We start from the raw sequence: 17,854 nt of genomic DNA, 5'->3' as shown, positions 1-17,854 counted from the left end.
TATGTTCATCCTAACATTCAACAAATATGTTAAAATGTCTATTATAAGTTATCAAGCATATTCAAGCATCATTTAGACCCCTAACCAGGTATGCACAAGGACTGGTCAACAGTTCAATAAACACAGGAAAGAAGATCCATCTAGGAACTTTCTGACACATTCTCCTCAGCACCTTTATCTCATGGTGTCTTGAGTTGGTTACTATAGTCTTTACCACTGACTTGGCTAATTCTAGCAGTTTTACTACTATTACTGTTCACTACATTTCTTTACCTCTTTTTTACTACTTTCTTTTTCTTTCCTTTTTTTTTTCACAGCATTTTAAACAAAGTGTCACCAGGAAGAAAATTCTCCCAGAACAGCTATCTTTCTAATTTAGAGCAATTGGTTCCTGGGAATAGAAGGAAAGAATGGTAAAATGTTCAAATATTGAAGTATTGAATGGTAAAATATTCAAATACTGAAGGGCTTCCCTGGTGGCTCAGATGGTAAAGAATCTGCCTGCCAATGCAGGAGACTCGGGTTCAACACCTGGGTCAGGAAGATCCCCTGGAGAAGGGCATGGCAACCCACTCCAGTACTCTTACCTGGGAAATCCCATGGACAAAGGAGTCTGGCAGACTACAGTCCATGGGGTCACAAACAGTTGGACACAACTGAGTGACTTTCACTTTCATGCTCTGTGAAGTGTGTTTTTTACACAATTCAAACAAATCAGTTAGCTTAACCATGCCTCAGTTTTCTTTCTCACCCATGCTCTGGGAAAAAGAACAATATATAACCACACTTTTTAGCATCAAAATGAGCAAATGTTGTGTCTGAAAACACTGAAGTAATATGTCATTTTTTTCTTTATTTAAAAGCAGCTTTCAGCCATATCAAATTCTCTTCTTACAAAAAACCTACCTTTCACTATTTCAATAATGTTATGGAGGGGGAAAACATGTACACCCATGGTGGATTCACGTCAATGTATGGCAAAACAAATAAAAAAAAATAAAGAAAGAAAAAAAATAAATAAAGAGTCTTCTGCTAAGTATTTCCTCTTTACAAAACCCAAAGAAAAATTTTACATGGAAAAACTTTTTTTTCTAAATTTCTGTTGTAACATGGCTATTATGTATATACTTGATCATGAGTTTATTGCTACACAGTAGTGCAAATGGTTCAGAATACACTGTGTCAAAGAACAGATTGCTATTGTGATTGACATGTCTACACCAGGGTTATAAGTGTTTCATAAAATATGTATGTCGTTTTGCTTTATTTGGTTTTGTTCTGTTTTATTTCTTCATAGTGTTTTTGTTTGATGTTGATGTGTCTAGTTCAGCTACAGCTCAGTCACTGCTACATGATTTCTCTTTCTTAGTGTTTGTCTTTGGGTTATTTATCCAGTTATCAGTCCAAGAATCAGGAAAAGGAAACAAAACTAGTTTCATTCAAACAGGAAATGGTTTGGCATGGAAGTATAAAAGGGAAGAGTTGGTTAAAACCATTGTTGAGATTTTCATATATTATCTCTGTATTAATATACTTCTCTTTATATATTATTTATTTTATTATCTATATATCCTACACTTCACTGCCATGAATATCTCAGAGATTTCTTATTGTTTAGTGAAATCCTCTACACCTTTAAAAGTGTCAAATCATAAAAACTGAGTTTAAAAAAAACTATCCAGTCACTAAGATAAAACCCATATTTAAAGACCTAGATTAAAACTAAAGTTTGATAGGGATTACTTATTTTTACTTAAAAAGCCCAGTGTCCTCTACACATAACTTCCTTAAAAGGACAATAAATGTACGTATGTCTCAATAACCATCACAATATTAAATGTAGATGCAATGGAACATGAAATTTAATAATTCTGGAGAGTTTCTTAAGTTCTGAAAAAACATGATTCTAAGCCATGAAGAAGTTAATTACTTCAAAGCTTATTGATTCATTCTGAAAAAATAGATTTTTAAATATCTTAGTCATCCTAAGGCTCAGCTGGTGTCTTACATTATACAAAATACAACTGCAACAGACCCATCAACTATGTATCACTGAAAATAGAAAACAATTGTAATGTAAATATCAAATATCACACATTAATCACAATATGCTTTGCCATCAGTTTCACATTTATATATAAGGACAATGCACATAATCATTTTCTTTTAAATAAATTCTAGGTGCATTAAAAATGTATTATGCTTGCAGATATTGGCATTTTTAAAAGCTGTTCAAACTGACATCAAATTAGAAAAAAAAGTTAATATTCATTTTAATAGGAACACAGATGACTCAGTCTAGGAAAAGCCAATAATGAGTTGCTCTATTTTATACATTTAATGTAAATCTAATGTGTTGTCCTTCACATAGCAACATGATGCCATCATTAATAGAACATATACTTTATGCTATTTTTCAAATGGTGATAATGAGTTTTTTCTGAAGCAAATATAGTACACAACTGAATTTCACCAAATTCTATAGATGCCATAACTAGAGTAACTGAGTATATATTGATAGATTTAACTCTTTATGTTGTTGCTGTTGTTCAGTCATTAAGTCGTGTCAGGCTCTTTGCGACCCCATGGACTGGAGCCAGCCCAGGCTTTTCTATCCATGGGATTTCCCAGACAAGAATATTGGAGTGGGTTGCCATTTCCTTCTTCAGGTGATCTTCCTGACCCAGGGATCGGACCCACATCTTCCATATCTTCTGCATTACCAGGCGGATTCTTTACCACTGAGCCACCAGGGAAGCCCTTAACTCTTTATAGGACATGTTTATTTCTTTATTCATTACTTTCATATGCTTGTAGCTTAACACGATTTTGGGTGGATTAATTTGTTCATCAACATTGAATAAGAAATTACTATGTCTGCTGATTAAAAGTAAAAATGTTTATTGTATATTCATAGGAATTGCAAGCTGTGGCACCAGATTATTGTTTATTATATATATATATATATACATATATATGCAACAAAATTATGGGTGATTAAATAGCTTTCTATATGTTATAAGTCTTCTACAAAGAGTATGCTTCTCTATCCATTTTTAAAATGTTGGGTTGCCTTCATACTTTTTCTTTCACTCTGTACTCTCTTCCTTGTCAATTCCATTCATGTTCAATGCTTCCATTTTCAAATGCCTCCTCATGACTTCAGATATACATCTCAAGCCCGGATCTCTTCTCTAATATTCAGCTTCATATATATTTCTGCTTATCTGACATCTTCACTTGTATATTTATCAAAAGTGCTTCAAACACAACCCTCTTTAAATTGAACACACAACCAAAACTCCAAATTACACCCATTCTTATGACTCCCACTCGTGGTAAATTGTACACTCACAGAATTCCCAATCTCAGTAGACACTGTAGTCATGAATGCAGTTGTGCAGGCCCTGGAGGTAGGCGGGTATTTTTGACACCACGTTCTCCTACACCAGCCATGTGCCAACAAGCACGTGAGTCCTGCAAATTGTACCTACACACAGCTTTCTAATCTATCCAAATTTCTCCATCTCTGATGTCACAACCCTGGAATACTGTTCAAGTATCTGGAATTCTTTTTTCCTATGTGGTTTTTGTTTGTTGTCTTGCTTTGCTTCCCCTTTTTTTTTTTTTTAATATACTGTAGCCACGGTGATCATTACAAAATGTATATCTGGGCAGGTCATTCGCCTGCTTTAAAACTTCTAGTGGTTTTATTTTGCATCTAAGAAGAAACCCTGAACTCTTTCACTACACTCTCCCCATTGACTTTCACACTCAAGCTCATGTGCTCTTCCTTCCAGTCCACCAACTTTATTTTTTAATCAGACATTTGTATAGTTCCCTTAAGGAACAGTCTTCAAACCTCACCTTATGCTTGTCAATCTAACTCACATCCATCCTTTCCCCAGGTTAAGATACTAATTCTTCAGGACAGCCTTTGCAAACTTACTGAATCAGAGAGTATTGCACTATTTTATCTATCTGTCCTTTCCGCACATATTTAACAGTTTGTAATAAATGTATATACGTGTCTGTCTCTCCTACCAGACGGTAAGTTCTATGAAGGTAGGGTCTGCCCACATTTTGCTCATCATTTTATCCTCAGCTCCCAGCACACTGTATGGTTGAATTCCTTATCAATAAATTACTGTTGGATTAAGGATTATAATGTCTTGCATTCAGAAAAATATTGAAGTGGGAACAAAATACATGAAGTCAAGTTGGTATTCAAAGTGCATAGAATAAGAACATGTTCACTTGCTCTAAGAATACATAGATCTGACCTTGAGACTTTACTTTTGACTTGAGTAAAAAAGACATCTAATTGCCCACGAGATTAAAAATAACACGGTTTCTCTTTAAAAGAGCTAAATTAAGAGCATATTTCCTAAAGGTCTTCAACTGAATGTTTAAGATAATTTTATCATGAATAATGTCCTATCGTTAAGTGTTCCTATAATAAATATCATGTTAATTTTTTCTTTATAATGACTTTAATACTAATTTATAGTTGAGACCAACGTTTAACTATTATTTTGCTTATCAAAATTATAAGTGATAGTATAAACAAAAAAAAAAAGAAAAGGTTAAAACAGAAAGTAATGAACAGAGTTGAATGCAATAATAGAACTGTATAAAGTTGCTTATCTACTGTCAAGGAAACTTTGCCACTTCTGACCAGGAAGAAAAAAACAAAAACTTCTCTGACACCTTTCTTCTCTATCTCTTTTTCAGTCTAAGCCTTTGGTATCTTCACAACTTTGGTCAAGTTCCTGGTTTAGTAAATAAAAACTAATGGATGAAAGAAAGCTTCTTAATCTTATGAGCCTCACTTTCTTTGCCTGTACAATCCAATACGTATGATCCAATAAGTGAAACCCATTCCACAGGTGAAGTAAGATAATAGACACAGCACACTTCCTTGAATATAATAGGTCCTCAACAAATACATAGTTATTATTATTTTTACTTCAAAATATTTGTCCTCCCTCCTTACTCTTTCTCTTCATATCTCTGTGACTCAATAATAAACAGATGTTTTAGAGAATGGGTAGGGAAACCTGTGTGTCCCATTCCATAGTTCAGCCACACTTTAGATTTAAAACAGTCTGGGACACTAGGATAATTAAATTTTCCCAGTCACAATTGCTTCTTTCTTGGAGCACTTCTCACTTATTTTATGGTAGTTGATAACTTGTCTTCCCATGACTTCTTATCTGCCCCATGAGTGCACATACATATCCTGAGAGAGTTAGTGCTAACATTCCACTAAGAGTGAAAATAATAAGAAAACAAATGAGCAACAAACCAAAACCTCCCAACTGATCAGACTTTAAAAGCATCAAATACTCCAGTATTTGATATTTGCTAGCAGTCATCAGGCACAATCGTTTTTAAAAAAAGTAAAAAGCAAAAACAGGACCCATAGCATTAGAGACTTTAAAACCTTTCATTCTAAATTTAGTATAGTATATGCAACTTGGGTTGGAGAAGGAAATGGCAACCCACTCCAGTGTTCTTGCCTGGAGAATCCCAGGGATGGTGGAGCCTGGTGGGCTGCCGTCTATGGGGTCACACAGAGTCGGACACGACTGAAGCGACAGCAGCAGCAGCAGCATGCAACTTGGGAGTTCCAGCTACCATTATGGTCAGAAATTCTTCTACATGGAGATTTTTCATGGTGGGCTTTGAAAATGGAGAGGGCCACATGGCAAGGAATGCAATCAACTTCTAGGAGCTAAGAATGGCCCCTGTCTGACAGCCAGCAATAAAAAGGAGATCTCAGTTCTACAAACAAAAGGAACTTGATTCTGCCAACAACCTTAATCCTTGAACTGTATCCTTGCCCAGAGACTCCTGATAAGAACACGGCTCAGCCAACAAGACACTTTGAGAGTGAGGACCTGAGCAGAAAACACAAATGAACTGTACCTAGACAACTGACCAACAGAACTAGAAGATAAGTGGGGATTATCTTAAGCCACTGAGTCTGTGATAACTTACTATGTAGCAATGGAAAATTAAGCCACTGGGTATCTCAAAGAATGGATCAAGACTGAATTTAGGACTGTCTCAAAGTTTCAACCCAATAAATATTTCTAACCAACTAACAATTTGTAAAGTTTGCAAAGTATTTTCTCACATATACTTTTATTTAATCATCCCACCAACTCAGTAAAAAGAGTATCCTTAGTCTCTATTCTAAACATTTTTTTTAACGAAGTCTCATATAGGGTAATTTTATGGCTCAAGATCACAAAAGCAGACTGTGAAATGATACCTAAAATTCAAAACAAGGCAAGCGATAATTAAGTCTAAGTCGCTTCAGTCGTGTCCGACTCTGTGTGACCCCATAGACGGCAGCCCACCAGGCTCTGCCGTCCCTGGGATTCTCCAGGCAAGAATACTGGAGTGGGTTGCCATCTCCTTCTCCAGATAATTAAGTAATAATGCTCAAAAGTGTGAGGCCATGATCAATATTAAACACTAAAGACTCACCAGGACCAGGATGAGAAAAGTCAGGCATTCACCTTGAGTTCAAAATTTAAGGATGAGGGAGGATCAAAAAATCTCACTAATCAAGATAAATTATGTCTCAATATTTAAAAAAATCAAAATAACTGCCAAAATCCATGATAAGAAAATACCATACATAAGAAACCATTCACTGGCTGAAAACAGGGTTAGACAACTGAAGCATTCACTCTCAGGGTCATACAAGTGCAGGCTCAAATCCTGTCTTTATGTATAACTTTGTATTTATTTATTTAATTATTTAAAAAAGAGAAAATGTCTTTTTTTTTTATCACTCACCTCACCTTAGTTCTAGTCCTGACTCAGTAACATGTACCCTTAGAACATTTCCTTATCTTCCATTTACTAAGCCATATTAACATGTTCTATTTCTGAAATAAACTCTCTACTCAGTTATTTTGGTTGCCTGGCAAGTAGCAAACTTATGTGTTCAAAAACAGAGTTCACTTAAGCTGACAAAGTGACTCCTGGCTATGTCATTCTGAGCATGCTGTCACAGGTATTGGGCTCACTGAAGACAGTGCATCCATTCCTCTAAAATGGCCTCGATCTAAAATGGTCTTGTTCCTCCTTAATATCATTATCTTGGCTGGAGCGGATGTTTTAGAGGATGAGGTAAAGGGATAAGGAAGACTCCAGAAATTCAGTCCTTCATTGGCAGTGTGGCCATTAAAATGGCTGAAATGGTATTGGACACAGCAGACCTAAGTGTGGACAATTTGTTCAAACTGAACTGAAACAGAAAGTAAAGGTCCTCAACTACTGAACAAAGTCCTCAACTACTGAAAGGCTCCAATTGTTATCAGGGGCCGAATCACTCTAAATGGCTTGTGCTTGAGAAGGCAATATTATACCATTCAGGGAGAAGCAGCATGGGCGGAAGCATAGAGGGAGAGGGAGGTTATAAAAAGTAAAGAACTCTAAAATAGTTCTAACAGTTTGTTTCTAACTTAAGACTCCTTACTCACAGTTTGAGTCTCTTTGCTCCAGAACATTCTATATTTCCAGATTTATTACCTTAGAAACAACCAAAAATGTCACCTACTCAAGAAGTAAATATTCATTAAAAAATCTAAATATTTAAATTACTAACAAGTGAATTGAGAAGTTGGAAAAATTATTTTTAATAAATTGAGAGAGCATATTAGCATATTTATTCAAAAAATCAGATAAGTTTGCATTGACCACATTAATGGAGCTCTAATATGAAGTTCATTAGGACAGCCCTATATTGAATAAATTGTGAACCCAGAGGACAGAGTGCCACAATTTGTTTTTATGTCTACATGTGTATAAACTAAAGTAGTAATGACACTGACACTACTTGCCATAATCCATGTTAGAATTTATAAAGAAAACAGTAAAACTCAACTAGCATAATGATTGGATAGCTATATAGAAAGAATAGAGAAACTATACCCCTTCAAATAATGCTGACTTTGGATAAATCATAGGAATATTTTCTATGTCTTCCAAAATCATAACTATCTGTAAGTACAAATACTATATCATGTGACAAACTCTAGGGCCTGAACACTGATTACCCCAATGCTGCTTGTTAATAGTAATTAATAGCAGATGAATTATTCAACCAGTTATTAACTGGTTTAGTTCTCAAGCAAGATTTTTTTGCTATTTAAAATTACAAAAAACATAAAACAATTTTAGGCTAAAGAGTGTTCTGATATTGATTAGACAAAGAGAGATTTAGCTTTCTTTATCTATCTGTCTATCTATCTAGGCAGTAAAATAGGGCCATCGAAGGCTCACCTCAAAAAAAAAAAAAAGAGAGGATAACAGAAGCTTCTACCTATACATATATTTCAGGTAATAGTCTTGAGGAAGAATGGTAGAATTAGAGAATTACAACTCAGCAGCTTCTAGTGGATTAATGGATGACAGTGATGATCCTCAATGATTGACAACATCACCACAATGGAAACTACAGATGGTATGGATCTCCAAACAGAATTTCAGTGTCACCTCTGGAATGGCTTTGCCAGCAAAGAGTATCGGAATTCACTGTATTATCAGACAGAGAAGAGAAAGCATTTGATCAAGCGTAGGAGTAAAGAAAAAACCTTTGATAAAAGTTCAACACCAGTTCATGGTAATAACTTTTAGAAAACTTACATTAGAATGGAATTTCCATATTGTTAAATCAATAGCAAACATATATAAGTGTGAAACTTTAGAAACATTTCCAATAAAATTCAGAAGAGGGCATGGAGGTATGGCACCAACTCCACTGTTCAAACCTGGACTGGACTGCATAGCCAGTATACAGCCACACACAGCAATACCAAAACAAAGTTATGAATAATGAAAAAAGGTAATATGATTCTCTAATTAAAAACTCCAAGGAAATCGGCTGCCAAATATTCAAATTTATAAGAAACTTCGAAAGCTGGTGCAGAAGATCACACTATTCCAAAAGGAAGATTTTTTTTTTTTTAAAGGCTGTACTTCGTAGCGTGTGGATCTTAGATCCCCTACAGGGACTGAATCCATGCCCCTGCATTAGGGGCTCGGAGTTTTATCCACTAGACCCCTAGGGAAGTCCCCAAAGGAAGACTTTTATCACAAAATAAGTAACTAGGATATATAATGGTAAATACAAAACAGCAGTGCTATTCCGGAGAAGGCAATGGCACCCCACTCCAGTACTCTTGCCTGGGAAACCCCATGGACGGAGGAGCCTGGTGGGCTGTAGCCCATGGGGTCGTGAAGAGTCAGACACGACTGAGCGACTTCACTTTCCCTTTTCACTTTCATGCACTGGAGGAGGAAATGGCAACCCACTCCAGTGTTCTTGCCTGGAGAATCCCAGGGACGGAGGAGCCTGGTGGGCTGCCGTCTGTGGGGTCGCACAGAGTCGGACACGACTGACGCGACTTAGCAGCAGCAGCAGCAGCAGCAGCAGTGCTATTCAAAAGATACCTCCAAAGAAAACTAACAACAATGCACATGATGTTTATGGAAGTAAATGTAAAAAAAATTACTGAAAGACTTAGGTAAAAGAAGTCTCAAATAGAGCAACATATATTATGTTTACTCATGGTGAGTATAATATTGTACAGTAGTCAATTCTCCTTAAATTATTTACAGATTTATACCTTACCTGATTGGTCTGGCACCCTATCAGATTAGTAGCTCACTTACAAAGCATCAAGGCAAGAAACTAAGTGAGGCCTGAGGGGGGAGCCCACTCCAAAATAAGAGTCCACAAAGAGTACGCCCCCTAGACATGGTTGCTAGGCTCAGGCTACCCCTTACTTCCTACTGGGGGTTCTGACGGAAATGAGAACCCTGATCTGTGGCCAGCTGACTTAGCTCAGCAGAGGAAGAAGTCCCAGGCCCTGTCAGGAGTCAGGTAAGACTCCCCCATGTGAGTTCTGCACGATTTCTCCACCTGCCCGAACAGACAGGGAGGCCCTTCCAGAGCCGGCCCCCCCCCCCCCAATGCTAGCAAGCCCAGTTGGGCGGTACCGGAAGTGCTCTCCCTGCCTTCCACGGCAGCTCCGGAGCTTGAGGCTTCTGTTGGAGAGGTGTGGCCTCGTATCTACAGAGGGAGAAGCTCCAGGATTGGACAGGCGTCCAGGTGAACAGTCTGTGTTAGAAGTGAAGGTACACACTCCTCCCAGAACTGAGGTGGTCCCGTAGAGCCCCTCCCTATCCTAACTTGCGCCGTCCCGACCCTCAACCCCCGAGCGGCTCAAAAGTAACCGTTAGGCCCAACACCCTGCTACTTCAGCCGGGAGAATTTGTGGGACGGGAAGCCTTGGTCTGAAAGGGCAGCCTCAAGTCAGCAGAGGGAGTCGTAAAAGGACTGGTCAGGAGTCAAGTTTAGTATTCTGGGTTAGAATTAAGGTGACAAGCCCCTGATGAACAGAGGAGGCCCACAGAGTTCCGTTGGCCTCTGTCTTGTGGGTTCCTAAAACGGTACCCTTAAAGGGATCAACAAAGGCTGTTTTTCTTGGCGCCGAGATAGAATCTCCCTACGGAGGCTATACACGCCTTCTTTTCCTCTGTCTTCTAGGGTGAGCTCTTCATCAACCTTGGCAGCTTGAGCAACTGCCTGCGTTCTCTGATCAGTCATCATGCCTCGGGGTCAGAAGAGTAAGCTCCGTGCCCGTGAGAAACGCCGCCAGGCTCGTGCTGAGACCCAGGGCCTAGAGGTTGCTCAGGCCACTGGGGCAGCAACAGCAGCAGCAGGAAAGCCCCCTTCCTCTGTCTTTGGGGACAGACCTGAGAATCTGCCTGCTGCTGGGACACGCAGCACTCCTGAGGCACCTGAGGGAGCCACCGGTGCTACTGCAGCTGGTTCAGGCACCAACTCAGCTGAAAATATCAATAGCCCAAAGGCGGAAAGCGCAAGCTCCCCCAAGGGCACTAAGAGCTCACTCAGTGAGATTTTAAATAAGAAAGTGGTTTTGTTGGTGCAGTTCCTGATGCAGAAGTATCACAAGAAAGAGCCAATTAGAAAGTCAGACATGCTGAAGTTTGTTATCAAACAGTACAAGAGTCATTTCAATGAGATCCTCAAGAGAGCTTCTGATCACATGGAGCTGGCTTTTGGTGTTGATTTGAAGGAAGTGGATCCTACCAGGCACTGCTACGCCCTTGTCAACAAACTAGACCTCTCCTATGATTCAGCTCTGAATGAAGATGAGCACATGCCAAAGACCGGCATCCTGATGATTGTGCTTGGTGTGATCTTCATGAGAGGCAACTGCGCCTCTGAAGAGGCGATCTGGGAAGTGCTGAATCTGATGGGTGTATATGCTGAAAGGAAGCACTTCATCTATGGGGATCCCAAGAAGGTCCTCACAGAAGATCTGGTGCAGCTCAAGTACCTGGAGTACCGCCAGGTGGCCAACAGTGATCCTCCGCGCTATGAGTTCCTGTGGGGCCCTAGAGCCCATGCTGAAACCAGCAAAATGAAAGTCCTGGAGTTTTTAGCCAGGGTACATGATACCGTCCCAACTGCCTTCCCATCCTGGTATGAAGAGGCTTTGAGAGATGAGGAAGAGAGAGCCCGAGCCAGAGCTGCAGCCAGGGCTCGTACTGCTGCCCTGGCCAGTGCCCGCTCCAGAGCCACAGCCAGCAGCTCCTCCCAGGCTAAGTGAAACTTGAAAAGGTGCATCAGCGTTCTAACAGTGGAGGGCCAGGGTGGGACTGGAGAAGTGTATACCATCCTGCAGTTCCTGTTATATATTGCTAACTTGAAATTTTACCTTTCTCTCTTTTTTTTCTTTTTTAGGTTGCAAAAGAGCAGTAACATTCTAAGCTGTGGATGACCAGGGTGGGTCCACAGGGAAAACTATAATATCATCTTTGCGTTTCTGTTCTATATGGTAAACTTAGAGTTTAATCTTTTCTCTTTTCTTTTTCTTTCTATTTCTTCCTCCCTCTTTCTTCTCCCTTCCTTTCTTTCTTTCCTTTTGTTATATTTCAAATGTTTTCTTTTAAACAAGATACACATTTCAAAATCTAAACTTATTAGTAATTTTGGTTACATATTAGATTTAATTTAATAGATTTAAGATAGATTTAAGATAAGAGTTTTATTATTTTGCAACATAAATCGGGAAACCTTTAGTATATATTGAACTAGAACAATACAACATGGCATAGTAATAGGCACTTCTTTGGAAATGTGAAAAAATTCAACAGTAAAATTACTGGGATGAAAACATACAGGGAGGAAAAAGCTTAAAAAATGTGCAGTTCTTGGTTTCCCTTATTCATTGTAATCTGTTATTCTATAAAAATAAAAGATACATACCTGGCTTTGCTTAGCTTATTAAGGAACATAAGAGAAATAAAATGTTTATAAACTGGAACTCATGCTGTCTGGCTCATTCATTCCCCAAATATTAATTGAGCATCTGTTCTTTGAAAACTATTGTGTTAGAAGTGGTGAAACTAGGATACAAAACACCCCTGCCTTTAGAATTTTACAGTTAAGGAGCAGTAATTACATACAGAACATGGTGAAATACTCTTTAAGACTTAAAGGAGTAAGGAGGTAAGGGGACAAATATGGGGTTGGGAGAAGTGGGAGGGGGAGGGTGTTTGGCTGAAAACAATAGAGTGCAAATTCCCTGGGGAATAGTAGTTTGGGGTTTGGGGAAAATACAAGTCTCAGTCTGCTATCCTGTTCATTTAAGCTGGGTGGTAGGCTAGATGAGGCTGTGGGACTGATGAACAAAGGCCACGTATACAAATGGCGTTTTCTCAGCACTGGAGGACAAAACCCTGGAATGCAAACCTGCTTGTAAGAGTTACTTATATATCAATATACCAGAGGAAAAGCTTCTCCTCGGGCAGAAATGGAAGGGGTCTGGTGCTCTTGTTTATGTGCAGCTGAACACAGAGCACAACCTAGTTGTTTTATGCACAGCATCTCCAAGGAATTTCTGAGAAATAAAAGTGACACTCCCTTGAGGTGGAATGCTGAGAACCAGCTCCTAAGGCATTTTAATTAGGTTATCTTGGGTGTAATTTTGCAAACTCTAAGGGAGGGCTCCATGTCTGGTAGTGAAGAAATGAATGAAAACACAGACAATTTGGATGGAAAGGTACCCAGGGGGAAGTTGTTGGTCCTTGACACAAATTCTAGGACCTTGGAGTTGCATCCAACTGGGATAGACAACCACACACACAAATTAAGTAATCCTCAAATGGGGGAATTTATTTTGCTTTTCTTGCTAAGCAGAACTATGGGATCATTAGGTGGAAAGCTGCATATTTGGTGATACCATCCAAATTAATATAACAAAAATCTTTGCAGAGGGGAGGGTGGTATCATCTGCAGTAAAAAAAAAAATCATATACCTGCCATTCATTTAAGACGTTACTCAGTCAAGTGCTTCATATCTATTGAATATATTACAACAGTACTACAAGGTAGGGCTTATCAGACACTGCAGATGAAGAACTTGTAGTTTTCTCAAGCTCACATAGCTGGTAAGTGAAACAGCTGGGACTAGACCCCTGGTCCAAATTTTTCTAGAGCCTACACTTGTCCACTCCTCCAGCCTGAGGCAGACCTGTGTCTTCATTTTCTGTTATTCTCACTACTCCAAGATGTATCACATACGATTGAAAAACGAGACACTCTATTCAAAGTACAAAAAGCAATCCTGATGAAAGAAAGTGAATATGAGAATGAAGCGCAGTTTGGGGCTTGTCTGTGGGCTTCATTTGCTGAGGATCCCCTTGTCACTAACTAGCCCCAGGGATCTGTGATAGCTGACTCTGCTCACATAGGGCACAAGTCCCGTTCCAGCACTTCCCTGCATTATAGCTTGTTTCCCCCAGGTCTTCCCCAGTGTGCCCTCTTGCCCAAATCGAACCTCATATGCTGACCAGCTCTTCACTGTGACCTCTGGAGCTGCATCCTGCTCCCTGTGACACAAGCAGTCCAGAGTCACCTGCCCTCCCTTGATTAGAGCATTCCAGCTCTCTGTACATGAAGGTCCCATCCCTACCAGTGGAACCACTGATTGTGAAGTCTAGATACCTGGTTACAACAGTCCCACTCTAAGCCCACAAGTCTCAAAGTGTATTTCAAATGAGCTGGTGATCACAATCTTATTTCTTACAGAAGACTGGTTCTTGGTACCAGTCTGAAGGTACATGGGGGATTTTGTAAATGACCCAGATATTGTCGGTAGGATTCTGCAGGGATGTGTTATTTGAGACTGGCCACCACTCCAGTATTCTTGCCTGGAGAATTCTATGGACAGAGGAGCCTGGTGGGCTACAGTCCATGGGGTCACAAAGAGTCAGACACCACTGACTAACACTAACACTGAATACATACACCAATGAGTGAGCTTACAAAAGCCTCCCTTATAAGTTGAAGATGAGAAAAGACCATGGAAATCACTCTCTAGTGAACATCTACTGAGGCTGAATTCCTCAGAACCACAGTCCTTCTAGGAGAGGAAAATGATTTCTTGGCACACATGCTGCCTTTGAACGATAAAGATCAAAAGAATTCACCATCCTTCATACACCTCTTATCTCAGTTCATGCCCCAGAGAAAAATCCTAGTTTTCCTTTGCGCCTAATGTCACCTGTAAATGTGTTCTACATGTTCATTCCACTCCACTTGTACTTGGGAAGACTCGTGTGACTACACAGACACTGAAATATGAACAGAAACAGTGTGTGTCACCCTCTGGGCTAAGGTATTTGAAAGCAAGTATGCCACCTCCATGCTTTCTGTTCCATTCAGCAGCAAACATGGAGACTGCTCGTTGATAAGTGGAAGCACTGATGGGAGCAGTTTGATCCCTGGTTGTATGACAGTGGAGGCCCCTGTCTACCCACATCGGACTTCATATGTATAAGAATAAACTGTTGCTTTAAGCCATTGTGGGTCTGCAGGTTTTGTCTGTTGCATCAGTTACTTTATCTGATTAAGGCATACCTACTATTTTGGTAGTTGCTGCTGCTGCTGCTAAGTCGCTTCAGTCGTGTCCGACTCTGTGCGACCCCATAGACGGCAGCCCACCAGGCTCCCCCGTCCCCAGGATTCTCCAGGCAAGAACACTGGAGTGGGTTGCCATTTCCTTCTCCAATGCATGAAAGGAAAAGTGAAAGTGAAGTCGCTCAGTCGTGTCCGGCTCTTAGCGACCCCATGGACTGCAGCCTACCAGGCTCTTCTGTCCATGGGATTTTCCAGGCAAGAGTACTGGAGTGGGTTGCCATTGCCTTCTCCAATTTTGGTAGTTAGATGTATTTAAATATTATAATTACAAAGATAATAAATAGTACATGTGTTTTTCTTGCAAAATATTCTAACAATACAAATATATTAGTCTCCTCCTTCCCTCAAAATCCAGCCCCTTCCTCAGAGGCAACCACAATTAACAATGTGAAAGTAAAAAGTGAAAGTGAAAGTTGCTCAGTCATGTCTGACTCTTTTCGACCCCATGCAAGTGGATTCTTTACCAGCTAAGCCACAAGGGAAGCCCAACAACCTGATGTGTGTCACTTTAAGGCTAATCTGAGGCTTTCTCATGTGTAGATGCACTACAAAAATATATTGAGGACTTCCCTGCTGGTACAGTGGATGAGAGTCCGCCTGCCAATGCAGGGGACATGGGTTCCATCCCAGGAATCTTCCAGAAAGACCCCACATGCTGCAGAGCAACTAAGCCCATGCACCACAACTACTTAGCCCATGCTCTAGAGCCTGTGAGCTGCAACTACCGAGCCCATGCACCTGGAGTCTGTGCTCTGCAACAAGAGAAGCCACCACAATGAGAAGCCTGAGCACCACAACTGGAGAGTAGCCCCCACTCACTGCAATGAGAGAAAGCCCACACACAGCAACAAAGACCCAGTGCAGCCAAAAATAAATAAATAAATAAATTTTAGAAACGTTTATTGAATTTAACATACATGATCAACAACGTACATATTGTTCTGCCTCTTGACCCTGTCACTTAACAAAATGAATGCAGGATATTTCCATGATGGCGCACATAGATCCACCACACTCTTTTAACTACTCTCTAGGGTTATTTTTCTTTAAAAAAACAAATGTTTATTGATATACAGTTAATTAAAAAACTGCAATTTTAAAATGCACACTTGGATGAGGTTGGACATTTGCATACACCTGTGAGGGCTTCCCTGATAGCTCAGCTGGTAAAGAATCCACCTGCAACGCAGGAGACCCGGTTCAATTCCTGGGGCAGGAAGATCCCCTGGAGAACGGATAGGCTAATCACTCCAGTATTCTTGGGCTTCCCTGGTGGCAGAGATGGCAAAGAATCTGCCTGCAATGAGGGAGTCCTGGGTTCGATCCCTGGATTGGGTAGATCTCCTGGAGGAGGGCTTGGCAACCCACTTCAGTATTCTTGCCTGGAGAATCCCCATGGACAGAGGAGCCTGGTACACTATAGTCTATGGGGTTGCAAAGAGTCGGACATGACTGAGTGACTAAGCACAGCACATACGCCTGTGAAATCATCACCACAATCACTGTAACAGACATATCCATCACCTCCAAAAGTGTCCTCATGTCCCTTTGGTTTTTTCTTTCAGAGTGAAAACACCTGACATGGGATCTATGCTCTTTCAAACTTTTTCAGTATTGTTACCTATGGGCACTATGTTGTATAGTAGATCTCTAGAACTAATTCACTTTGCATATCTGAACCAGTGTAACAACTGAAAGAAAAAAAAAGTGTAAGTGTTAGTTGCTTAGTCATGTCTGACTTTTTGCGATGCCATGGACTATAGCCTGCCAGGTTCCTCTGTCCATGGGATTTCCCAGGCAAGAATACTGGAGTGGGTTGCCATTCCCTTCTCCAGGGGATCTTCCGGACCCAGGAATCAAACCCGTGTCTCCTGCATTGCAGGCAGATTCTTTACTGTCTGAGCCACTAGGGAAGCTCATTGAGCAACTCCTCATTTCCCCCTCACCCCAGCCCCTGGTAACTGCAGTTAATTCTCTGCTTCTATGAGTTCGATGATTTTAGGTATCTCCCTTAAGCAGAACCCATGCAGTATTTTTTCTTCTGTGACTGGCTTATTTCACTTAGCATAATGTCCTTCAAGTCCATCGTATTGTTGCAAATGGCAGGATTTCCTCTTTTAAGACTGAATAATATTCCATTGTGTATGTGAGTGTATGTATGTGTATGAATCACATTTTCTTTCTTCATTTACCTTTGATGGACATTGGGGTTGTTTCCATATCTTCGCTGAATAGTGCTATAAGGAACATGAATGCAGACATCTTTTCAAGATCCTGATTTCCATTCTTTTGAGTACATATCTAGAAATGAGATTGCTGGATTATATGGTAGTTCTACATTTAACTTTTTAAAGAAACTTTCATACTGTTTTCTATAGTGGCTGAACCATTTTACATGTCCACCAACAGTATACAGGGCTTCCCTGATGGCTCAGCGGGTAAAGAATCCTCTTGCAATGCAGGAGACATAGAAGATGTGGGTTCGATCCCTGGGTGGGGAAAGAAACCCTGAAGGAGGAAATGGCAACCTACTCCAGTATTCTTGCCTGGGAAACCCCATGAACAGAGGAGCCTAGTGGGCTACAGTCCATGGGGTCCCAAGAGTTGGATATGACTACGCAAGCACGCAGTGCAGAAACAATACACAAAAGTTCAATTTCTCAACATCCTAGCTAACACTTAATTATCCTTTTTAAAAATTATAACCATCCTAACTGGTGTGGAGTATTATCTCATTGTGGCTTTGACTTTCATTTTCTTCATAATTAGTGATATTGAATACCTTTTGGCCATTTGAAGGGAAGATCATCAGGAAGA

General features: G+C 40.1%; 1 protein-coding gene across 5 annotated transcripts in view; it reads left to right on the top strand.

The window, feature by feature from the left end:
• The window catches only part of LOC145535374 (melanoma-associated antigen B18-like), a 110,716-nt gene extending 98,336 nt beyond the window's left edge, over positions 1–12,380 (top strand). Inside the window, exons 1-3 of one of the 5 annotated variants that reach the window (XM_081563796.1) lie at positions 9,170–9,907; positions 10,574–11,674; positions 11,798–12,380. In XM_081563796.1, coding sequence (XP_081419922.1) covers positions 10,635–11,663 — 1,029 coding nt within the window. In that variant the 5' untranslated portion in view covers positions 9,170–9,907; positions 10,574–10,634 and the 3' untranslated portion in view covers positions 11,664–11,674; positions 11,798–12,380. Of the gene's footprint in view, positions 1–9,169; positions 9,908–10,066; positions 10,162–10,573; positions 11,675–11,797 lie in introns of those variants that run through there. The other 4 variants (XM_081563797.1, XM_081563794.1, XM_081563795.1 and 1 more) reach the window with 4 other exon arrangements.
• The last annotated feature ends 5,474 nt before the right edge of the window (positions 12,381–17,854 follow it).

Source organism: Giraffa tippelskirchi, chromosome X (genome assembly GCF_054371585.1).
Source record: "Giraffa tippelskirchi isolate mGirTip1 chromosome X, T2T-mGirTip1v1.2.pri, whole genome shotgun sequence".
Taxonomy (NCBI): domain Eukaryota; kingdom Metazoa; phylum Chordata; class Mammalia; order Artiodactyla; family Giraffidae; genus Giraffa; species Giraffa tippelskirchi.
The sequence above is the reverse complement of the archived record's forward strand: the minus strand, read 5'-3'. Positions and strand labels throughout refer to the sequence as shown.